The sequence below is a fragment of the Taudactylus pleione genome, unplaced genomic scaffold (genome assembly GCF_031769625.1).
Source record: "Taudactylus pleione unplaced genomic scaffold, aTauple2 ptg000140l, whole genome shotgun sequence".
NCBI classification, from domain to species: Eukaryota; Metazoa; Chordata; class Amphibia; order Anura; family Myobatrachidae; genus Taudactylus; species Taudactylus pleione.
Window position 1 is genome coordinate 2,184,263 of NW_028284542.1, and position 25,871 is coordinate 2,210,133.

The following is a 25,871-nucleotide window of genomic DNA, read 5'->3' on the forward strand; positions in this document are numbered from 1 at the left end:
AGGTCTGTGGGTCCTTCGTGGGCAGCTCGACGTGGTGCCTCTGCAGTCCAGATCTGCAAGGCTGCTACATGGTCCTCTGTCCATACCTTCGTGAGGTATTACAGGTTTGACACCTTCGCCTCTCAGGATGCTTCCTTCGGGCGGCGGATTCTCCTTTCAGCACAGGAGCGTCCCCACCCTTAAAGGATACTGCTTTGGGACATCCCCAAGGTATCCTGTGGATACCCTATGGACCCTGAAGTAGAAAATATGAGATATGGTAAGAACTTACCCTTGTTAGCTCTATTTCTACGAAGTCCATAGGGTTCCACAGGACTCCCGCCCTGTCGCACCTGTGCTGCAGATGGGCTTTGCTCTGGTCACCGGTTTTCCGTCTCCCTCTGGTGAGAATGTGATCCTTGTATGTGTCCAGATCTTTGTTCTCTCTCTTCCTTCTCCTCCTCCGGCCTATGGCTTGGTAACTAACTGAGGTGCCTTGGTTCGGGGGCGGGGTATAGGAGGGGGACCCAGTGCATCCTGGGAGGCTGAAAGCTTAACTCTTTGGTGCCCTGCGACTGACGTCACACCTATACCCCAAGGTATCCTGTGGAACCCTATGGACTTCGTAGAAATAGAGATAACAAGGGTAAGTTCTTACCATATCTCATATTATTAATGTTTACCTAGAAAATGAGTCACTTTTTCAGCATTTGGCTTATTCTTCTGACCTTTTTCTTTCACAAATCATAATCTCCTTTTAAAAACCGCTCTTTGACCCTAATATAAGAGATCGTGTAAGCGGCATGTATCGGCGCGATTTCCATAATTTTAGCCCACGGATTTAAAGCAGCAGTAATTTAAAATGCAAAACCGATTTTGGTTTTGCCTTTTTAAATTATTGACACTTTAAATCTACGGGTTAAATAACCCAAATCGCGCAGGTGCCTGCAACTTGCACCCTCTAATATCCGTCATTTGGTGGGAAATGGCTGCCAGACACAGATCAGTCTGCTCCACACACACACATGCTCTCAGTGGAATGGCTACGGGATCCCAGCGGTCAGAATACAGATGTGGGCATCCTGGCAGGATTAGGATATTGACACTAGTCGGTAGGTACCCTTACCCTCCCTCCCCAGTGCCTAAACCTAACCTCCCCCTCCCTGCACCCTAAACTTAACCCTCCCCCCTTAGTGCCTAACCCTAACCCCGCTGAGATTCTGACTCGCCGGCATTCCGCATGGGATATTGACTGTATCCCCTCCCAGCTTGTCATACTTTGGCAGGAGGGGAAGGATGTCTGAATGGCTTACTACTACATCATGTGACTGTGGTTGCCAAGGTAATCCATGACGCTGTAGAGATTTATAAATAGCATACAAAGGGCCTCATTTATTAACGAGTTTGATCACTCAAAATGAGTGATAAAACTCGATGCGTAGGATAATGGTGCTCCAGCCATTCAGCTCCTAACTGTCATCTGTTTGAAAAGTGACAGTTGGGAGCTGATCTGTTTGAAAAGTGACAGTTGGCAGCTGATTGGCTGGAGCACCATTTATCATAACCAGCGAGTTTTATCACTCGATGATAAATGAGGCCCTTAAGGAAAAAAAAAAAACCAAGGGTTAATACCAACATTGACCTGTCAGTGTTTTATGTGGATTATTTTTCTGTTATTTTTCTAAGGATTCTTTTTGTACTGTAGAAAATGGGATGGCTGCTTTAGAGGGGTGGCCCAGTACTAATACTTATGGCATTCTGCTAATAACTCTGCCATTTATAACAACCCTCTGCTCTCTGCCCTTAAGCCCCTTCTCTCCGTGCTCAAGCTGAGCTGCAGGTTCCGTTCCGGTGTCCCTGGGCCTCTATATTGCCTAGAACACAGAGATGCACTGACACACATTGATGGCGTTCATCTTCCGGCTGCACTTACTAAGATAGCTGACAATGGTCTTGTAGATTTCTTTATTGCCAATATGTAAGTTTTTGGGGTGGGGCAATTGATGCTGGTCTATTGGCCCGTATTGCATCTCACGCGGGCCCCCATATTGCATCTCACGTGGGCCCCCCGTATTGCATCTCACGTGGGCCCCCCGTATTGCATCTCACGTGGGCCCCCCATATTGCATCTCACGCGGCCCCCCGTATTGCATCTCACGCGGGCCCCCCGTATTGCATCTCACGCGGGCCCCCCGTATTGCATCTCACGCGGGCCCCCCGTATTGCATCTCACGCGGGCCCCCCGTATTGCATCTCACGCGGGCCCCCCGTATTGCATCTCACGCATTAAACTCGCATTGGTCTGTTATATGTATACAGCTCAGGAATAAAAAGTACAAAAAAATGAATAGATTTTTGGCTTTTGAATGTAACGAGACCAGTTAGTGGTGACCAGTCTGATTTACCTGCTTAGGAAATATTGGAAAATTAAAAAATAATTTTCATTTCTCAGCAAAGTTTCTGCAGAGTGTTGAAGCATCAGAATTTACACGGTTTAATGTCTCTTGGCATTGATTGCTAGCCAAGACAGAAAGGTGCAAATGCCTAACAGAGGGCCTGATTCAGGGCTGGGCGCAATGCCGAAATTTACGCAGATAGAGCGATTATTTGCCATTTGCCATCGCATGCATGTAAGGCACACAAGCAACAATTGAATTGCAATTACGCTCACGCAGAAGATTCACTCGCAAAGTGAGTGACAGGTAGTCGGTGTTTGGGGGGAGGTAACTGGGGGTGGTTAGACTTAGAAGGCTGATGGCCGCCTGATCTGCGTTCGATGTGTGCAGTTTTGTGCGCGAGAGGCGGATGTGAGATGCCGTTGGTGGCACTGGACGACGAGGGAGTCATTTAGCATATTTTCGCTGCTGGGACCTGTTAGAGATCGCAGCTGAATCCGGCTCCATAGTCTTATACAACACTGTTTCAGCGTTGTGCCCCATCTAATGATCTCATATGGGGAGATGTATCAAAGCTTGGAGAGAGACCAATCCGCTTCTGTCACCTTACAGGCTGTGTTTGAAAAATGACAGGGTGGGTACACACTGGAACGACCGGCAATCGTGCCAATGTTCGGGGCGATTTGCATTCACCCTGGGCATCGCATGATTGCCGGTACACACTGCACCATTTAATGAACAACGGAACGATTACTTGTTCTGTCCTTCATTAATACGTATAGCGCTGCATGCAATATCGTGTGATTGGCCATGTAGCACGGCCAATCGCACAATATCGCATGGGAGCGCACAAATCGGGCATGCACACTGCACGATATGCCGGATGTCGCTAAATCGGGCCGATATCGTGCAGGTGTGTACCCAGCCTTAGAAGCTGATTGGTTGGTACTTTATCGCTCTCCAAGCTTTGGTACATCTCTCCCATAGAGTGCACCCGTCACCGCCTAGTCAGCAAAGTACCAGATCCTGAACGTGTCTCCCGTGTACTGAGGAAGCAGGGCTGACCCTGACCGTGTTACTAAGCAGCAGGATTAAGGTTCTCTGCTGTAATGGCTGAGATCTGACCTCAGGAAATCAGAGTAATATCATTAGTTTAGAATCTCTATTCTGCGTTGTGGCCGGATAATTCCATGATGAGATAAATATATTCCGCTGTGTCTTCTGGTGAGTCGGGAGAGAGACGACGTGTTCTGCTAGGGCAATAGGCGGGAAAAGTGTTTAGTCTGCAGCTGCTCTGTGTATTATAGGTTATATTTATGAATAGTTATGACAAGTTTAGAGGGAATCTTAGAGGATAATAGAGAGCCAGGCCCTGGAAAAGATTCACAGGTGGCTCTTCCTGTACAGTGTTTGTTTTTTTACTTATTATTTTTATATTTCCCCTGGTCATGCGATAATATAGATTGCAGCTTCTTGCATCATAACATCTCATGTGCTGTATATAAATTATAGCTTCCATCAGGGCCAGCCATCCCTGTACGTGATATATAAGTCGTCTCACAAAGCTTAATTTATTCATTACAATTCTAGGTGTGATACAATGTATCACCACTACATCACAATAATACTATTTATCATTGTTACCCACCTGCAGGTTTCGCCAGCAGTGGAGGCCTGCCCGCTAATACTGAAATCAAATCAGGGTGATAGAACTTTTTTGGAGAAATATAAACATTTTGACAGCATGCCACTGGTTGGCAGCTTCCGCCAACCCCCTGCGACTGGTTGAAACTTACAACCAATCAGAGCTCAGGAGAATCTATGTCAAAAGCTGCATACACTCACAACGGTTTTGTTACCAACGATTTTATGAACGATTTTCTGTCAGATTTTTTAAAGTGTAATGAACGATTTTTATGAACTACAAACGATTTTTGCATATTCCCTTAATGAAAATCGTTCATTTGACAAGTCTGACTGAACTACAAACGTGAACGTGCATGAACGATAGTCGTTCATCATTTGACTCAGAAAGTGAACAATATTTTCAAACAATTATTGCTAAACAATATCGTTTAACGATAATCGTTCAAAAAATCGTTGTTTGTGTGTGTATGCAGCTTGAGACTTGTGCGTTTGCCGTCAGGTGGTTTTATTTTGGTTTTTTTATCTTTTCCCGGCTGTTCTACTACAGTTAAAGACATGATGTATATAAAATCATGGACGCTCATCCATTTCTAAGCATTGCCACGCTTGTTTAGTTACAATTACAATCCAATTATTGTATGATTGTGACGAATTTGATTTCCACTAATTGGACTTTTTTTTTTCCTCCTAGTTTACTGTGTACAATTCTGAAAATGCCGACAATATTGTGTCAGACTCTCTCTACCCTTGATACCAGTTTGGGGCACTCTTAAGCTAGGTACACACCACGCAGTGGTGCGACCCTGCAACGATGCAATGTAACGATACATCGCATGGGCCATACACCCTGCACGCTCCGACGGCACGATGTGTCATTACATGTAAGAGCACCACGTCATTCATTGCATCGTCCAGCAAATGGGATATTGTGATGAATGACCGCCGTGAACGACCGATCGGAAGTAGACATACTACGATATATCGTTCTGATCCGCGACGATATATCGTATATTGTATACCAAGCTTTAGAACCTCATTCAGAGTCGGTCATAAACGTGAGTTGCATGTTTTTTTTGTTGTCGGCAATTTGCTCATTTTTTAGGTATGCGTCAGTTTTTCTTTTCACCCTGCACTTGCGACTCCCTATGACAATGGGGCCGGGATGGGGCTTGGATGGGGAGGGGAGGGTGTAGAAGTGGCCAAAGTACATTAAGGGCGTGTTGAAGCGAATTGCAACTAAGATGGGTGTCGAAAATCGCAAATGTACCTGTCTGGAAGGGCGTTACTAGCGGGTGCTTTAAAACCTGGTGCAAGTTGCAAACTAATGATGATGCCAGCGGGCCGCATCTGGTCGGTCTATTGCGTCTAAGTCAGTGACGTTTATTAAAGTGATGTAACTGGGATCTGAAAGCCAGATTACTTTGTGCTGAATATTCGTTTTACAAAAATAAAGTTTGTTTGCTGCTCTGCTTGGCTGCCCAAATATTTATTAGTGTTTGAATTTTTTGTATCTCTTGCACTCACATTGAAGCCACGCCCCCTAGCGTATTCCTGGCGCATCCGCCCCTGTTATTTGCATGGGGAAGGAGGCTATATATCACTTCCTGTGCAGCGTTGGTGGCCAACTCGGGATAGGTCTCAAAATGCATTTTAAGTAGAGTTTATCTATGGCAGCAGAATGTATTCAGGAAGGGTTAATCGGGCTCATACAGTCATAAAGTAAAGGCATCCTATTTATTGACTCATTACAGTTTCCTTTCTCCTGACATACTGTTTCTAAGGTGAGCTGCGCCATCAGTCTACTCCCCGAAGGTGTGTTTACATAAGCTGTTACGTAGTAGTAAGGCTGTAAATTAGACAAGAGAGCATCCGGAGGAAGCCCTCTGAGGACAGGTTGCCTCAATGAAACAGGTTGCTTAGCACTGGTAAGTGGGAGGAAAAAGTGAAGAAGAGAGATACCGGGCTTCACAACTTCAGTTTCATGTTGTCTGGTAGGACCAGGAGATCTCTCCAAGCGTCTTCTTCCTTAGGCTAAGCATCATGGCATCGGAGACGACAGAAATCGAGCTCTTCTTCACAGAGGACACCCAGCTCACAAAGTGCATGCGCATGCGGGCCCATAGCCTCCAGCAGAAGAACGCCAAACCCCAGGATGGTGAAAAGCTCCTAAAGGCCAACGAGTACGTCTACCGCCTGGACTTCGGCAAACAGAAGCTCAAGTTTTTGCACTGGAAAGTCAACTTTAAAGCATCTGGAAAAGTGGTGATCACTGGCACTTCCCAACACTGGACTCCAGACCTCACCAACCTCATGACCCGTCAGCTCCTCGAACCCTCGGCCATCTTCTGGAAGGAAACTGGACAAACTGAGGTCGAGTGCAATGAGGCCGATGCCCAAGAGTTTGGGGAGAGGTTGTGCGATCTGGCCAAAATTCGCAAGGTCATGTACTTTGTCCTCACCTTTGCGGACGGGGCGGAGCCGTCCAGCGTCAAATGCTCTGTGAGATTCAAAGCCTGAGGAGACCTGGGTATTTGGTGCTATAAGCCGGTTGGAACTGAGCAGCTACAATCATCGATCATGTCAAGCCAGGGGCATTCAACCTGCGGCCATCCAGCTGTTGTGAAACTACACATCCCAGAATGCCCTGCCACAGTTTTGCTATTAGGGCATGCTAAAACCGTGGCAGGGCATTCTGTGATTTGTAGTTCCACAGCAGCTGCCGGGCCAAATGTTTAATACCCTTGTTTTAAAGTATAGAATCCCTAAAACTTGGATGTAAATGTTTCCTTGTCTGATATCACGATCTACGTATAGTGCACATTATAAACCAAAAATAAGTTAGTTGTTCCTTTTATTAGTGATTTATCAAGGTGCAGATTTTGCAGTACAGCGTAAGACTGAGCAGAACAGAACACCCATATCCAACCGTTTTACTTTATAGCCCCATGTTTGTAAAGCTCTGTAAAGTTAGTAGAGTCCTGTGTCCTCTGTTTTGAAATTCCATCTGCTCTGTGATTGTAGATGCAATTAAAATCCCATTCTCTAGTGAGCTGTGGTAATTAGGAGAGTGAGAGATAACTTTAACCATTTTGCTACTGTCCTTTAAATTACTGATAAGTTATAAACCGTAGCCTGCAAAATAAAGGCTGCATTGAACGGAGGCTGAGATTTCTGATGAACCTGTTTTAGTTCCTATCGGTACAATGATTTTACCCCATGACCATTATCCTGCAAGTTTTTTTTGTTTTTGTTTTTTAACCAGAATATATTAATATTGGATGACCACTGAATATTTTATGAATGTTCCCCAGGTAATATGATTTTTTTAAACTACTTAATTGTATGTAGTCTTAAGGATGAAATTCAGCAATTTACTAATTTCTCCGTAACGTTGTTCCAGCAAACCAAGAATGAAACCGGAGCAGTAGCCATGCTTCCTTGTAGTGAATAGGTACCGAAAGCTCAAACTCTATCGCCCCTATGTATCAAAGCTTAATGTGAGATAAAATTGTGAAATATATATTACCAACCAATCAGCTCCAAACTATCATTTCTTAAACACAGCCTGCAAAGTGTAAGTTAGAAGCTGATTGGTTGGTGATTATATATATATATATATATATATATATATATATCACAATTTTATCTCGCATCAAACTTTGATACATATGCCCCTATATTTTGTTTGAAACTTGCTTGCTACTTGAAATCTCCAGCTCACAAGTAGATGGGGCAGAAACAACTTCACCAACTGGCAAAATAGCAAATCTACGTTTTTGTCAAGTGGGGGGATTTTGATGGCGATTATTATTTTGCATTTTGTTGATCTCCAGATTTGATTTGTATGAACCGTGCCCTTTGTGCTGTTCTTTGATAGAAAACCGAACTCTGTAACTTGTATAGTTTTGTGAAACGTATTCATCATCACTGAAGAGTATCCGCGGTGATCAAACAGAACAGCTGCACCCGGCTTTATACATATGACGTTCCTTCTTATCAGCGCTCAAAGTGACTACCGCTGACAATTGTTATATCGGTCACTGTTCGTCAGTTATAAAGTGTCTACTGTTGCAAAATAAGATGCATTTATATATCCCATGTTAAATAAACTTTTTATATTCCATTTTGCTTTTATCAAAACTGTCTTGATTGTCGTGTAAGCGCTGATTTTCCGTTATGTTGTACTGTGTACGTATACTGTAAGAGCTGACGTCGTTCTAGGTTCTGAGCTTAGCGATCGCTCTCATGGCACCGTATTCGGCAGTAGTAGGTCTAGCTGCGCACATCCTCCATGTTGCTTTGCATTGTTTAGCTGTGTATGTAATTCTGCACATAGAGTACAAATTGACTGTTTTTGTTTTGTTTTTATGTTGAGTTCTGATTAGTTTTTTGTATAATTCACTCTCATATAAAGTCCTAGCACTTGGTGTCCTCATGTTCCTGTGATTTCCGTGTATTTTGGCCTTTCCTCTTTAATGTGTATGTTCCAATTAGTGTTTGGAAGATCGATTCTCTCACAAACCCGCTAAGTGACCAGCACCAATAGACTTATAGGGGTATTCAATGTGGGTGTTTTAGTTTTACACCGTATTCAATTTCAAAGACTTATCGCAGTTTTGAAAAGTCTTTGATAAAAAACGGTGATAACTTTTCACCATTGAATAGGTGTCGAAAAAAGTGCAGAATTGGGGTTTAGGGGTGCAGGCTTAAAAAAAATAGCCTGCACCCCTGAGATTGACATTTAAAAAAGAACGGTGTCAAAAAAAGTTTTTTAAAAAAATAGGGACACCCCAAAAAATTTATTAAAAAATTGGGGTGCAAAAAAAAAAATGGGAAAAAATTGTTAAACAATAGGGAAATAGGTTCAGGGCTATTCTGCAAGTTTGCGGCAGATGTTTTCTAGAATAGATTTATAGCGGCAGGTGCACAAATGCAGAATTTTTTAAAAATTACTTTAGGGACACCAAAATATGCTAGTACCCATTTTCATGTACCCCAAATTTGATGGGACCACTTAAAAAAACGAAAAAAATAACCTAAGTGCTCTTCTGCATCACTTCTTCAATGTCGGAAAAAAAACACCTGCTGGGGCTATTTAAATCCCCGACTTTCAATTAAAGGCTAAAACGGGGGGTCTTACAATTATTTTAAGGAAAAATTCGTAACTTTATGCAAATCCAACTTCGGAGTTTCCCGTTTTCGTTAATTTTATTTTGAATACGGGGATAAGCGGGAGCGCGCACCATACCTTTACGCAGAAAAAAACTCCGATATGAAACGTTAACTTCGCCAGGGAAGTTAACCTTTCATATTGAATACCCCTCTTAGGGGCATATGTATCAAAGCTTGATGTGATATAAAATTGTGAAATATATATCGCCAACCAATCAGCTCCAAACTATAATTTCTTAAACACAGCCTGCAAAATGTAAGTTAGAAGCTGATTGGTTGGTGATCTATATCTCACAATTTTATCTCGCATCAAGCTTTGATACATATGCCCCGTAAATTGAAATGTTCATGTATCAGTCCTAAGACACAACTCTGGTTCCCATTAATTTATTTACCAGCCAGTAATTCCCTATTATCAAATTGCTGTTAGACCACACTCGATGCTCTTTTGTTGCGTTACAATTTATAAAGATTTTTTTTGGTTTCATTTTCCAAAGTTCCTATACCCCGATTGATGCAATTATTTGCTAAATCGTTTGTTTCAATACTTAAAGTTTTTTATTATTATTATTATTATTGTTGTGCGCTAAAGACTGTTTTTCCACCATTGTCGGAGACATACGTAAATGCTAACACTACGTTAATGTTGCACATGGTCCGATGGTATTGGCTGGTGACAGGGGTCGTACCGTGCGCATAGAATAACCCTGACATCATATACATCGTACCCCTAACTAATCCCAAACCGGTACATTCGGAGAGGAAGAGCGTTTACTTTAAATGTTTTGTTTTCCTACATTATTTTTTTTTTTGTTACCAGCATTGAACAAACACATTTCTTGTTTTTCCTATGATAATAACCCTTTACACCCTCTGCTCTCAGAAGCAGCCTGTGCGTAGTCCTTAGTGAATGAATGGGCTGATGTTGGGAAGCAGATGTGACTGTGCCTGGTCCCCCCCAGGGGTAAATGAATCATGTAAGATCAGGATACATCTATGCAGGATGGGACCAGCAAAGCACAGGAGGAAATCAGACTAATCCGTTCCCTGATGCGTGAGCGTCTCCTTCATAACTGCGAGCTCTGCAGACATGGACAGTAAGCCCGCCTCCTATATTAGGGTCGCGTCTTTTTATTTAAATCAATGTCTTATCACAGTCTCCTCCACCCTATCACCGTCTTAACCATACAAAGAGAAGTTTGCCCAGATCTACAGACCTCCCAGTATTCCAAGTCACCTAATTCCAAATCATTTTGTAACTCACCACTGCATGACCCGGCTAGCAGCGGCGAGTTGCCCTGGCCCTTGCCCGTTATTTGTCCTTCCCAGGCTTTGGGGTAAATGCGATTTGCAGGCATCTGTGGGTTTTTTGCGATTTAACCGCTACATTTAAAGGGGCCATTTCAAAAATGCAAACCAACCTGGTTTTGCCTCTTTTAAAAAAAAAAATAAATTATTATTATTGCTGCTTTAAATCTAAGCTATGGTTTGCTGGGAATCGGTATGTAATGTACCGGATGTATTGCCGGCGGACATAATACTGACGCTGGAAGTGGAGATCCCGACTGGGGCTGGTAAGTACCCTAACCCTCCCCCTGTGGTGCCTAACCCTAACTCCCCCTAGTGTGCCTAATCCTAAACCTCCCTGGTGATGCCTAGCCCCCCCTTCCCGCACCCTAAATCTAACACTCCCAGGGGATGCCTCACCCTAACCTCCCCCCCCCCTCCTCAATGGTGCCTAACCCTAACCCACCCTTCCCCCTAGCCTAACCCTCACCAGGGATGCCTAAAACAAAACCAACCCCGCGGCTAACAGTCACCGCTTACCTTCTTTCGGGATGCCGACTGTCGGGATTTCGGCGTCTGGCTAAAGACAGGCGTCGGGATTCGGACTTCCAGCGTCAGGATTCCGACAGCCGGCATTTTGGACGGCGGTAAGCTAAACCCATCCCGTTTGCTGTACATTGTACTTGTGCCCTCTTAGTTATTTTGCAATGTTTTTCTGATTACTCCTTGTACGGCGCTGCGGGCACTTTGTGGCGCCATTAAATGATGATTAATCTTCCCTTTATCGGCCCTCACCTCCTGTGGTGAATTAGCACAGCTCTCTTTCCTCTGATTGTTCGGCTGGTGTAGTAGTTACAGTACATGATGGGGCCCCACACTATTCCGGCATATGGCGCTTCTCTGTGGTAAATAGAGGTTTTGTGTGGGCCCGAGACAGAGAGTACTTTGAAATGCAGCTATGTACTGTCCAGGAAACTGCATCATAGTGAAGGGGCAATATTCTCAGTCAGCAGAAGAAAAAAGTGATGCCTGCGTCACGCCAGAGCGATTTCCGCTGTAAAATGGCTGCATTCTGACCACGGGATACTGTGTAATCACAGAACAGTGTCCAATGCCGATAACAAGTGTAGGACTAGGTGTGGCCCTCTCTGTTTCTCCATATCTGAGTTTGCACAGTCCCCCTGCTCCCTTCATTTTTATGCTAAGAGCTAAGTAGGTAAGTGACGTTCTTGAATCGATCACCTATCTATGAGACTTTTGGGTATTTGTCTATACTTCTTTCTTAGGTGCTGTTATATTTTACATCAGCGTAGAGTCCCTTGTCCGGTAGGCTGTCCTATTACGTTTAATAGTTTATTTTATGCATGTTGCTGTAGAGCGACCGCTGACCTGTGTGTCCCATTGTGTAAGAGAAGTAGACGGCCTCTTGCTTATATTTGTCTGTTAATGGACCGATCTAGAGAGCAGCTGCTCCCCGCCGAGCCGGCAAACTATCACCGTTCAGTAGAATGCTTTAGCCAGCGGTTTTCCGTCTTGTACATGCAGGAAACAGAGCTCCGTCATCGCATGCTTTGTACGTAAGGGGGCAAATCTGTGTATCCTCCTGATCTCTGGCGGAGACCCTCATTTGTCACCATTATTACAGCGTAACTGTACTTTAGCGTAGTGTGAACACGTATACATCGGGGAGCTGTGTAGTAACCGATGTGGACTCAGTGATGGTCTCTCAAATATTGTGTTGTCTGAAACGGGAGATTATGAATAATCTTTATATCCGGAACACCAGGAAACCAGCAGGTTGCTGCGCAATCAGAGCGCGGAGCTGTCAGGCAATATTTGGTGTATCTTTAGTAAATATTAAATGGTTGTCAATGACCTGTGTACATACACAGAACAATAACTTGGCACTGTAATAAATACATAACGTGCCTGTTCAGCTTTTTTTTTTTTAACCGTTTATATAGCGCTTAGTCGTTCCGATCAGCCCCTGCCGCAGTGGAGCTCACAAACGAGGTGAGAACATACAGACTCTATGGAGACCGGACCTAGTTGCCTTCACACCAGTTCACCCCAGTGCTCTGAGGCAGCCGTGCTGCTAACCACTGCGCCATCATGCTGCCAGCCTAGGAAATAAAACTATAGGTATTTGTTGAATTTGATTGGCTTAGTGCTCTCTATGGGTCAATTAGCCAGCATGAAAGATGGATGCCGGCGTCAGAAATTGTGTTGTGTGACGATGATTTGCCTAATTTTCAGGGAATGTGCCACTTTGTATAGACAGCGCATTGATGGCTTCTTCCAACTATTATACTAGCAGTAGAACAGATCGAGGCATTCTAGATCATTGCGGTTTAGGAGTGCCGTTGCGTCTCTTTATTGTGTCTACATGGAAGAATTAGAGTTTGTTTTGCAGGCGAAGATATTTATGAGCTTGAAGTGGGTGGGACAGTGAGTTTATGACAGTCTTGGTTTGGACCGTTCCGCAATTTCTGATTGTATGTATACAACATTTAAGTAGAAATGTGACTCTTAACCCCCACCCTCCCGCCAAACCAAAAAATAATTACCGCATCACAAACCTTGACAATGCAGCACAACATGACATTAGGGCACACAAAATTAAAAATAACGTAATAATTTCATTTAGCCAAGAGAGTCTTCCAGATAAGACGTAAAGAGAAAATCTGGTACAGTGCGGATGAATTGTAATACTAAATACATCAGAGTAAAGGTGGGTACACACTAAGACTATATGTCGCCCAGATGCCGATGCTGGCATAGTGGATGGAGCAGGTGTCTGACATATCGGGCGTTCGGTCACTGCACTGTGCAGTATGTATCGACCACCCCAAAATATATATCGGGTGGTGGGGCGAAGCATCGCTGGGTACACACATCGGCAACTATGTACCCAGCTTTCAGTGATCCCTCCCAGGACACCAGCGGGACTTCTGGGTGTAAGAAGACCGCTTTTATCGAGAGAGCTGTCCTTTGCGATATTCTTGGTACATACCACGGTAATCAACAGCGGTTTGTACCCGAAGACAGTCGCTGATGCGATGCTTCGTACATTTGCTCACTATCTTAGAAAAAGAAAGCTGGCTATTTTCTGGGTATCTCAGATGTCCTATGTTATATATTTTTTTTATAGTTCCTTTGAAGTTCTTTTTATTAAGGATTACCGTTTATCAAGCCTGAAAAATTAAATTTCCAATATCTTACTCTAACACAATTATTTTAAATATGATCTCCAATTTTTTTTTTCAAATCCTAGGAACCGCCATGGGCATCAGGTTTGCTCCATGTTATTGGGAAAGCAGGTCCAGATGGGGACAAACCTTGTGCTATATAGAACCATATTATATTCTTTTGCAAGGGAGATGTACAAAGTCTAAACCATCTGAATAGTAGCAATTTCAAAATTTAAAAATGACATTGGATTAAAGTTGGGATGAAAATAAGTTTCTTGATCGCTTTGTTTTATTTATGAGTCACTGCATGAAAAGCAAACCTTTTGCAAAATGGTAGACTGTAATAGTCAGATATTAATCAATAGCTAAAATTTTACGTAATGCTGCTCATTATTTTTATATGGATGAGTCAGCATAAATCGTTAAAAGAATGTCCAAAACAATTTATTGGGGGAGGTTTAATTTAGTGCAAGTTTCTGTCTGTGCACATTGCAGGTAATTATGGGAGGGTAGATCTCACTTGTGTGTTCTTCCCAGACAACCCGCATTATAGTTACATGCGATGTTTACATGGCACTTCGCAGAGAACTCTCCCCTTTTGGATGAACAAAAAATTTACCTAAAAAATACAACATACCAACTCACGGAGAACATTGGATCGGGATTTATAAAGCAATCTCTCTGTCCACTTGAATGAATATCCCTATGATGTATGTTCTGTGCGCTAGACATGGTTAAGGTATATAGGGGAATATAATACTGCGTACAAGTCATATCTTGGAGACCTAGTAAAGACTGACAGCCATCGTCTGCACGAGGGACAGAGTGATGGCCTGATAATCTTACCACCGCCTTTCCCTGCACAATGTATGGCGGCGATTTCCATTCACAGCATGGAGTCAGTTGAACAACAGTCGGGAGGGTCAGACAGGTCCGATAACCAAACAATCGTTTTTTTCAGCTGTTCTCTGTCAGTGATGATCGTTTACAACAGTCGTCAGACGATATGAAGGATTATCGTTCGGTGTATGGCCAGCTTAAGTGGGTTTTTTATTGAAGCAATTTGTCTGTCTACGGTTCAGACCTGCAATTGGGGATCTTAAGTAAATCCTCTCAAGTCTCTTTATACCTTTTATCAATCGCTCTAATAGGCCTTGTGTGGCTCTGTAGAAACTACATTGGTTTTGTTGTACATAGATTAGCATCACTTCTGTACTGTATCTGTATGTTGTAATTGTGTAGCTTAGGTCCTACCCATGTGGTCCTCCCCCATATCCAGCAAGTCCGCTGACACATTATGACTACTGCACCTACACCTTTTATTATATCTGGTGGGTCTTCATGGTGTATTGAGCTAACAATTTGATCTTGGTACCTTTTATAGATCGTGATGTGGGAAATGACATTTCCAAGTGTGCAAGGCCCTTTGGCATTAGGACCTCTGCACTTCCATGTATACCACTCTGTGTCCTACACTAGAAATCTGTGAGTATATGGTTCCGTGTAGTGACTTCTATTCTCCTCTCTGGGCGCAGGTGATCCCCAGCTGGAAGGAACAGGAGTGGAGTCCAGAGAAACCGGAGAACTACGCTGGCATCTTTCACTTCCACTTCTGGCGGTTCGGGCAGTGGGTGGACGTGGTGATCGATGACAGACTACCGACCATCAATAATGAGCTTATCTACTGCCACTCCAATGAGAAGAACGAGATGTGGTGTGCCCTCCTGGAGAAGGCTTATGCCAAGTAGGTTCATGGCTCTGCACCCGTTCCTGCACCTTAATCCACCATTCTTATTGGCATACAAACTTCCCCCCCCTAGTCGAGAGGTCTTTGCCCATGATCGTACCACACAGACCACTGACTTCACTTGTCTGTCAGCACTGCTTTCATTTTCTGTCTGGTATTCCTTTCCTTTTATGAACCTATTTGCCCGCACACCATAGAGGGGAGCATATTTCAGGCTGGGCCTACATACAGAAGACTGAAGCTCATGGCCTCACTGGGAGACACTTGGTGATTAGCACCATTGCCTGTATGTTTATGGCCAAGGAACGCTGCTTGTAGGAGCTTGGTGTTGTACAGAAGCTGGTGGCAGTTCCAGTGTTTAAAAGTACAGGAGTAGTCACAAGCTTGTGTTCACCACAGTAACACACTAAGGACACACTAGGAAAATCACAAATTGGTGTCAAAACGCATTTGACCTACTCATGCATTTGTAACACTCCTCCTGGAACCGTTTGACTTCCTCTTAGCTACGATAGTGTCCCACTATCCCAGGGATGGGGAACCTCAGGCCCAGGGGCCGTATAAGGCCTGCGGAATCATTTGGTCAGGCCCTCTGAGCTTTTTTCTGCTAGCCTCATCCTGCTAGCAGGGTGCCTAGAATGGCATCCTGCAGACAGAATCTATACAGCAGTGCCACCTGGAGCATCCTTAGGATGCTTCAGACGGTCACACCGCTGCCCTTACAGCTCCCCGGAGCATCCTCAGGATGCTCCGGGCATTGCTGTAATCACGGCGATTGGCCCCGCCCCCTTGTAATGTCACAGGGAGGAGCGTGGCCTGCACTGGGCCCGGGAATAATGTTATATCAAAATGGCCCTCGGCAGAAAAAAGGTTCCCCACCCCTTGCGCTATCCACTATCTGCGGACACCAGCTCTTATACAACACTGCCGTAACAACCTGTTAAAAGCAGTGCTGCCCGGCTACAGACCAATAAGTATAACTGTATTCTTGTTCGACTAGATGTAGGAACCTGTGTTCCCTTCGTTACGCATGCACAATCCCTCATTATAGCCAGGCGCGATAACAGAGCCTCAACTATGCTAACACTGCAGCTACAGTCTCACCTTAAACACCTCCCCTACTTACACCCACTCCCGTTTACAGATTGGTTGGGTGTTACGAGGCTCTTGATGGTGGGAACACGGCAGATGCCCTAGTGGATTTCACCGGCGGCGTCTGTGAGCCCATCGACTTCTCGGAAGGAGATTATATGACCGATGCCAACAAAAGAAATGAACTTTTTGAGAGAGTCCTGAAAGTACATAATCGCGGAGGGCTGATCAGCTGCTCCATCAAGGTTAGTCCTCTGCTCCCCTAATAGGCTGTGTAAATGAATTTAGAATGTCAGAGCGGCAGGAGACAGCGACGTGACCGGAGTGTAATAGCTGATGTGACTTCAGCTTATGAATATAAAAACGAATTATAATTGTGTGAAGTGGTTCAGAGAGAGATTACTGTGGCACTATGGTTCCATGAGCTCGTTGTGTTACAGGAAACTTTAATTTAAAATATAAATTACCTGCAGCTCTTCAAGTAAATACACCGCAGCTCTCGACAAGCTCGAGGACTGTTTATCTCGCCTACAGCAATGCAGCTACGAGACTTTTTTATTTATTTGCAAACTTCTTATCCCGAAACTTCCGAAAACCCAAAAGATAGTAAATAATTGATGCTATCACACACACAAGGGAGGGGGAAGGGGGGGTTGGGTGTATAACCGGCGCGATCTCTGCGATTTTAACCTTGTAGATTTAAAGCGGCAATCATTTTAAAAGGGTAAAGACAGGTTGGTCTTGCCTTTAAATTATTGCTGCTTTAGTTTAGCCTTAGTTGCCTAGATTGGGCCAGCCTTAAATGAAATATACCCCATACACCTGATTAGTAAGCGTTTCCTCTGGCAGTCAGTGTGCGGGACACTGCTAAACAATTTTAGGAGAAGGGAAATGTCCTGTACATAGGCATGATCCCCAGAAATATGTATTTAACAAGACATGAAACTCTATAGTTTTACCAAGAAATGGGGAAGGGTCGAAGAACTAGACTCCCAGATGTTAGACAGTCAATAGGTTGACAGGGACAAAAGGTCAACATGTAAGAAGGTTGACAGTGTTAAAAGGTCGACACAAAAAAAAATGGTCAACACAATTAGGGTCAGGCACCAGGAGAGAGGGTTAGGGTTCGGCACCAGGAGAAGGGGTTAGGGTTAGGCACCAGGAGAGGGGGTTAGGGTTAGGCACCAGGAGAGAGGGTTAGGGTTAGGCACCAGGAGAGAGGGTTAGGGTTAGGCACCAGGATAGAGGGTTAGGGTTAGGCACCAGAAGAGGGGGTTAGGGTTAGGCTCCAGGAGAGGGAGTTAGGGTTAGGCACCAGGAGAGGGGGTTAGGGTTAGGCACCAGGAGAGGGGGTTAGGGTCAGGCACCAGGAGAGGGGGTTAGGGTCAGGCACCAGGAGAGGGGGTTAGGGTCAGGCACCAGGAGAGGGGGTTAGGGTCAGGCACCAGGAGAGGGGGTTAGGGTCAGGCACCAGGAGAGGGGGTTAGGGTCAAGCACCAGGAGAGGGGGTTAGGGTTAGGCACCAGGAGAGAGGGTCAGGCACCAGGAGAGAGGGTTAGGGTTAGGCACCAGGAGAGGGGGTTAGGGTTAGGCACCAGGAGAGGGGGTTAGGGTTAGGCACCAGGAGAGGGGGTTAGGGTCAGGCACCAGGAGAGGGGGTTAGGGTCAGGCACCAGGAGAGGGGGTTAGGGTCAGGCACCAGGAGAGGGGGTTAGGGTCAGGCACCAGGAGAGGGGGTTAGGGTTAGGCACCAGGAGAGAGGGTCAGGCACCAGGAGAGAGGGTTAGGGTTAGGCACCAAGGGGAGGGTTAGGGTGAAGATTAGGTAGAAAACAAAACCAAAAATGTTTGTATCAACCTTTTGACCCTGTTTACCATTTGTTCCTGTCAACATTCTTATATGTTGACATTTAGTGTCGACCTTGTGTTCCCGTCGACCTATTGACTGTCTAACATCTGGTGTCTGTCTAGACACTGTCGATCTTTTTACTGTCTATCTCTTATACCACACCCGTAGTAATGTTATTTACAGCATTCTAACCCTGTGCTCTATCTTAAACACGATCTTTTACCATATTTAAAATTATAATGCCTTCACAGTTATAATACTTTAAATAATATTACTACCATATTGGCATTCTCTGGTGGACGTTACCCTGTCAACACTCTGACTGTGGCTGAATAACTACCGTCTTACACCCAATGTCTCCCGGCTAGGTGACGTAAAGGAGAGCGTATCAGTAGCTGGGGGAGTGTTTATATAGTTGTGCCGTTATGTTGTTACCTATACTTAGGCTACTTCCGCTGCTGACATGGAAGCCCGATTGGCCTGCGGCCTGGTGAAGGGTCACGCCTACGCTGTGACCGACGTGCGGAAAGTGCGCCTGGGACACGGACTGCTGGCGTTCTTCAAATCGGAGAAGCTGGACATGATCAGAATGCGCAATCCCTGGGGTGAACGGGAGTGGAGCGGGCCCTGGAGCGACAGGTGAGGCTCCCCGCGGTCTGCGGAGGGTGATCCCTATACACAGATCTCAGGATTAATGTTCCCATTCGCTGCTGGGATGTTCTGTGCACACAGTTTATTATTATACAGCCAGTGATAACCAACATAGGCTCTCTGTGACAGACTGGCAGAAGCATACACGTGATGTATGCGATAAAGAGCGGGTTACAATAATACATATCACAATGAAAGATCTAAAACAGGGACGGGCAACAGCGTCCCTCCAGCTGTTGTTGAACTACATATCCCAGCATGCCTTGCACCAGTTTTAGCATGGCCAAATAGAAAAACTGTTTGCTGGGATGTGTAGTTCAAAAACAGGTGGGGGTTTGCTTATTGCCCACCCCTAATCTAAAACGATATTTGTGCCTTAGGGGGTAGAACACTGAGGGGTCTATTTACTAAGCAGTGTTAGGAGACAGAGTGGAAAGTGATAAGAAAGTGATAAGGTGCCAGCCAATCAGCTCCCAACTGTCATTTTTCAAACACAGCCTGTGAGATGACAGTTGGGAGCTGAGTGGCTGGCACCTTATCACTTTCTTATCACTTTCCACTCTGTCTCCTAACACTGCTTAGTAAATAGACCCCTCAGAATGGGTCAGTAACTTCAGATGAAGGAGAAAAATAGAAGTTCAGATAGACCTGGAAACCTTTTCCTATAGCTACAGAGGGACGTGGCTCTCGCCAGCACAACACTAATATTCCTCTTGTTCTTGCAGTTCCGAGGAGTGGCAGCAAGTGAGTAAGAGCGAGCGGGAGAAGATCGGGGTGACCGTGGAGGACGACGGGGAGTTTTGGTAAGCTGCTCTTCTGAGTGCGACACTTTACCTATTTAGTGCCATGGTAGAAAGCCTGGATTGAGGTATCCATATTAGGCACGGCCCTGGCTATAGCACCGCGTCTGTGTTTTTCAGGATGACCTTTGAAGATTTCTGCAAGTATTACACCGACATCATCATGTGCCGACTCATAAACACCTCTCACTTAAGCATTCACAAGACCTGGGAGGAGTCGGTGTTGCGGGGATCCTGGATCAGGCACGAGGACCCTTTGCAGAACCGCTCAGGGGGCTGTCTCAACAACAAGGCCGCCTTCCTCCAGAACCCACAGGTGAGATCAGACCACCGTCGCCTAAGCATGTGCTTTAATATATTCTGCCTGAAATGGACATTTAATTAAACAATTTACGCTTTGTCTTGCTGCCAGTGGCCAACACTGAGCTCCTGATGTCCCTTTAATAAATTGGGGGTAGTCACTACAGATGTTAGGCTGGTGGCAGGAAGACCTCAATGCACAATGAGACACAGATGACACCAGGCAACTCCTTGCTGGAGGCCATGTAGCTTGGGTGCATGGGTTGTGTACTGTCGGCGTATTGCACCTCGCACCTCCTGACAATGAGCGGTCTCGCGTCTGTCTTTTCTCACCAGTTTGTGTTTGATGTGAAGAAGCCGGAAGATGAAGTTCTCATTTGCCTACAGCAGAAAACCAAGCGGACGACCCGCAAGGACGGGAAGGCCGAGAACCTGGCCATCGGGCTTGAGGTTCTCCGGGTGAGAATTTACCATTTTCATCAATTTGATTTAATAACACACACAAGAAAAAATAAAAAAAATAGAATATATATATATTATAATGTGTGTGATTTGAATGTGACCCTTTCCAATCAAGAGCTCGCACAACTTTTTTGCTTTTTATTAAAAGCATTCATCTGTTGAATGCAGAAACATTTAGCCCCTTCACTTCCAATAATGGGTAATAACGGATCATTGTGGTGGCTCCGGAGCTCTATGTACCACACGTATGTATTATCATTTTCAGCGTAAGCACCGCCAGACCATGAGCTATGCAGCCGTTCATACATACGATAGCGGGAATAACTGCTAACATAGAAACAGAGTGGCACATTGCTGGAAATTACGGCATACAGAATGGACAGCGGAGGTAGTATTGGGTACTGCAGTTGTCCATTCACACAGTATTACTGCGCTATTGGCAGCGACAGTACATAAAGCTTTATTTATGCGCACGTCACAAGCCGTTATGATTTACACGGGAGTGACAAACTCCAGAGGTGCATAAACCTGTTACACATTTTACGTACTAGATATTAGATGCAACAATATTGATCAGCGACTACAATGCAGAATCTTTAAATAATATTTTGTTCCTTTTTTTATATTAAAAAAACGCTTTTAACCTATGACATTGATGTCTTAATATGCCCCAACAAAACCTTAATCCGTATTACATCTGATATCTATGCTGAAGCCCCCTCCCCTCGCCCCCTCCCCTCAGTTTGAACTGCAATAAATGTCTCGGCCGCTTACATCATCTCCCCTCTACGCTGTAGTGTCAGTACAGCGACTAAACATGACCAGTGGTTGGCTGGTTCCGTATCGGGGTGCTAACATCTGAGACGTGCCTGTCTGGATGCAAAGGTGCTGTCTATCCCGCCCCAGCCATGCCGGACACGTGGAAATAAAAGCACAGCACCAAGATAGTCGCTGCTGCTGTAATCGCTCCGCTGTAGGTCACTGAACACGAGCAGCGATGGAGCCACCTCTCGGCGAGAACCGAGCCTGTGGCATTGGTGGTTGTATAACGGCCACATCAGACTTACACCTACTTGTCAAAGGGAAACGTTTCCCTATCTGATGGAAAAACCGGATTATCCGCTCACTTCTGTATTTAACTTTGGGAGCTCCATGTGCATTTCTGGCAGAGTAACTTGCGTTCTAGGTGACACCAACCGCAGATGTTAATGCTTGCAGCGCTCGGTTCTCATTTGCGTAGCAGTGGGACGTATCTCCGTCTTGGTGCTCTTGACCTTTTTTGTCCTTTACGCAGGTGGAATTAAACCGCAAGTACCGGATGCACACCCTACAGGCCAAGGTCGCCGGCTCCACCTACATCAACTCTCGCAGCGTGTTCCACAGGACTGAGTTGAAGGAGGGCCGATACGTCATCGTTCCCACCACATTTGACCGTGGCGACACGGGAGACTTTCTTCTCCGAGTGTTCACTGATGTGCCTTCCAACTGCTGGTGAGTCCCTGCTTCCTGTTGCTGCACTGTGATTCCTAGCGTGCGCCGTGTCGGTGGCGCAGCGGATCTTTCTCATCGCCTGGCACCTTACTGGATTTGCCCTTTTTATAAGACTCTGAGGGGTCTATGTGCTAAGTCGAAGAGAGATAAATTGGACGGACATATATAGTACCAAGCAATCAGCTCCTGTCATTTATCAAACACGGCCTGTAAAGTGACAGGAGCTGATTGGTTGGTACAAACTTTATAGACGTTGGCACTGTTTGTTTTTTATCTTACTACCCGTTAAAACCAAAAGGTGCCCTGTAACATGCTCGTTTCCAAGTGAGTTTGCAGTCAGGTGACAGGGAAGATGATTGGGCGAGTTGTCCAACAAGCCCAATAGGAAAAATCAGGACCAATCTGGGCACGCCACCCATACCACAGCCATTTTCACTAAGCAGCATAGTGAAGGGCGTAATTTACAGATGTGTCCTCATACATCTAGCTTCCTTGCGCGTTAAACAGTCCTTCTAGTCGCGTCATGCTGTGGCGTGACTCAGTAGCGCAGAACATCTTTACGTGCAACTTTTTCCCTTCAAATGTGTCTTATTTGCAAAGTGATGCGAATAGAACGTACAAGCAGCTTCTGCTGGATAAAATGACATGCGGCATGCCTATGTTCTCTGTGCGACTGCAGGTGTATCTGCATGCGAAACGCTACGTTAGTGTCTCAGCCGCTTACCCTTTAACGTAGCATTTCACATGCAGATACACTCGCAGTCGCACAGAGAATATAGGCATGCCGCATATCATTTTAATTAGGGATGTGCAGGCTCTGATTAGTTCGGATTTTCCCGCCAAAAATCGGGTCCCAGAAAGAGGCCAAACATCATCTTTCATGGACTTTTGTCCAGGAATAATGATGATTTGCCTCTTTCTGAGACCCGATTTTTGGCGGGAAAAATCCAAATTTGGCGGGAAAATCCGAACTAATCCGAGCTTGCACATCCCTAATTTTAATCAGCAGAAGCTGCGAATAAGATGCATTTGAAGGGAAAAAATTGCACAAAAAGACGCTCTGCGCTACCGTTGTCGCACGGCACTCGATAGATGTATGTGGACACATCTGTATCTGTGGTAGGTTGCAATTATCTTGTCTTAAAACTTGGACGGTCCCTGTTGCTTTAATCCTCCCTACTGGCTCCTCTGCCCTGAGTTGGTTATTGACTGTTGACATACAGTATATGATGAATTATATAATTGTGTTATTTAAATTAGTGACTCCAATAAAACCAAAAAATTCTCGGGAAAGCGATTTGATTGGTCAGGGATAGTTGGGAGGAATAACAATCCACTTCCCTGGAGATCTTTGTCAGGCTGGGTGTGTTTGTTTTTATATACACTATATATAGCTATATACATTTGTGTCAGAGTTAATGCATAACCTGAATGTAAAATAGGAAATTAGATACAATGTTTCAGGAAAGTGTTTATTTTAAAATTAACCTAGAGTCTGGTTTCAACACAATCTCTCTCTGACACACTGAATGGTGTATCAGTAATGGTTTCAGGGGCTGCGTTGTCCTGCGTTCCTGTCCCTTACGTGCGCTGTGATGGATTATGTGGGGGTGGAATGTTGTGTAACTGGTTCAGTCCTGAGAGACACTCCCGGTATTTCTGTATTATTTGTATGAGAATAAATCCCCTGCATTTTACCTCTAGACTAACACAAAAGACTTATGTAGCCTTTTGAAATGAAACTGTAAATAACGCAGACAGCATCTATAAAAACTATAAACCATAGTTGCCTACTTTTGAAAAACACTTTCAGGGAGATTGCAGATGGGAGTAGAATGCGCCGCGAGCAGCGCGGCGTGCCGTTGAGGGGGCGTGGCCCGCTCCGCTCAAGGGGCATGTCTAGCTCCTCCTATATTTATTTATTTATTACCAGTTATTTATATAGCGCTCACATATTCCGCAGCGCTTTACAGAGAATATCTTACCATTCACATCTGTCCCTGCCCCAGTGGAGCTTACAATCTATATTTTCTACCACATGCTCACAAACATACACACTATGGTCAATTTTGAGGAGAGCCAATTAACCTACCAGTATATTTTTGGAGTGTGGGAGGAAACCGGAGTACCCAGAGGAAACCCACGCAAGCACAGGGAGAATATACAAACTCCGCACAGTTAGGGCCATAGTGGGAATCGAACCCATGACCTCAGTGCTGTGAGGCAGTAACGCTAACCATTACACCGTCTGTGCTGCTCCATTATATATATATATATATATATCTTGTCACAGGCATTAACTGCACTCTAAACGGGCACTCACTAACAGCCATACATGATTAAATGGATGGCTGTCAGTGAGTGCCCTTTCGGAGTGCTGTTAATGCCTGTCAGTGAGTGCCCTTTCGGAGTGCTGTTAATGCCTGTGACACTCGGCACCACTAGCCACTATTCACTTCCATTCCGTGAGAGAAGAAAGGGCCTCCGCTGCTGCTGAACTGTGTACACGTGACCTGCGCCTCTGATCAGAGCTCCGCAGCGCCGCTGTTTACAGATCCCGACGATCTCACTGCTGTCTAGCCGGTCACCGCTACCTACAACCCTGCGGTGGCCGGTCATGAGGTCCTGTGCAGGCCCCGCCCCGGCATTCCAGGACTCGCACGTGCGCGGTCCGAAGATAAAAAAAATTATTAAAAATCCGGGAGTTGATGTATACTTCGCGGGGGGTGTGGGAGGCGTCATAAAAAATCGGGATCTTCCCGCTAAAATCGGGAGGGTAGGCAGGTATGCTATATACAGATGTGTACACCAAGCCGTAATACGCCATGTGGTGCCGATGAGTCGTGTAGAGTGTTTTTCGTGTTTTTTTTCACCAGAAAATGTGTCTTGGTCGCAATCAGATGCAACAAACCTACTTCACGAGACTGCACTGATTCATCTGTAACACTTGTATATCTGAGTCTGTATACGAAGCACGACCAAACTTGGCATTTGGAAAAAAAACGCGGCTGCTGCACGGTAGCGCTCTGTATACAGATTCAGGTTCAGTCGCACACAGATATACAAGTGTCACATATGGAATGAGCAGTGCAGTCACATGAAGAGGTTGTGTCGCATCGCATTGTGACTAAAACGCATTGTTGGGCAAAAAAGACACGAAAAACACGCACGTCTGTATACACACAAACACACTCGCACCACAGAATACTAAAACTCACTCTTTGCCATTTGTTCTTTAGCGACATTTTTCCAGATTTCAATAGAGGAGGGTGTAATTGGCGAAGGGATGCAGGAGCCCGGGGTGCACTTATTAGTGGGATATTTACTACTGTATAGTAGGGCAGCATCACCTCTAAATACAGTGTGACAGGGAGACTCCCGCATACTGTGCTAAGTACTGACTGTACCATTCTTCTGCCGGTCAGTGAGCTGACGCTGGACGAGCCCCGGAAAACGTGTTGGTCTGGGATGTGTGGATTCCCTCAGCTGGTGTCGCAGGTCCACGTGGTCAGCGCGACGGGACTCAAACATCAGGACACTCAAGGAGGTAACCGGTTCCTTGTCTGTCTGAGCGTGGGTCCAGCTGATCATTGTATTATACCGCTATCTATGGTGTGTGCTGGATTAGTTTATACGTTATGGATAATGTAAAAAATGTGGATAATTTCAACTTTATATTACAGTTATCTGATTATACTGAGCCAACGCACAGGGGGCAATTGTGATAAACATAGAACTTATTTATTAATATGCATTTCTCTGTACAGCATATTCCTTCATGGTTTACAAGTTGAGACAAGTCCAGAAT

At 45.0% G+C, this 25,871-nt stretch overlaps 2 protein-coding genes across 2 annotated transcripts in view; both read left to right on the forward strand.

The window, feature by feature from the left end:
• Nucleotides 1-25,871, forward strand: part of CAPN5 (calpain 5) — a 146,119-nt gene that overhangs the window by 102,575 nt on the left and 17,673 nt on the right. Inside the window, exons 4-11 of the mRNA XM_088473792.1 lie at nucleotides 15,208-15,416; nucleotides 16,564-16,756; nucleotides 18,805-18,998; nucleotides 19,736-19,813; nucleotides 19,931-20,126; nucleotides 20,447-20,569; nucleotides 21,867-22,063; nucleotides 25,489-25,610. Of these exons, the coding sequence (XP_088329918.1) occupies nucleotides 15,208-15,416; nucleotides 16,564-16,756; nucleotides 18,805-18,998; nucleotides 19,736-19,813; nucleotides 19,931-20,126; nucleotides 20,447-20,569; nucleotides 21,867-22,063; nucleotides 25,489-25,610 (1,312 nt within the window). The remainder of the gene's footprint in view (nucleotides 1-15,207; nucleotides 15,417-16,563; nucleotides 16,757-18,804; nucleotides 18,999-19,735; nucleotides 19,814-19,930; nucleotides 20,127-20,446; nucleotides 20,570-21,866; nucleotides 22,064-25,488; nucleotides 25,611-25,871) is intronic.
• Nucleotides 5,965-8,145, forward strand: OMP (olfactory marker protein). Its single transcript, XM_088473793.1, has one exon. It carries the CDS (start codon nucleotides 6,063-6,065, stop codon nucleotides 6,537-6,539), a length of 477 nt encoding a protein of 158 aa, XP_088329919.1. The 5' UTR covers nucleotides 5,965-6,062; the 3' UTR covers nucleotides 6,540-8,145.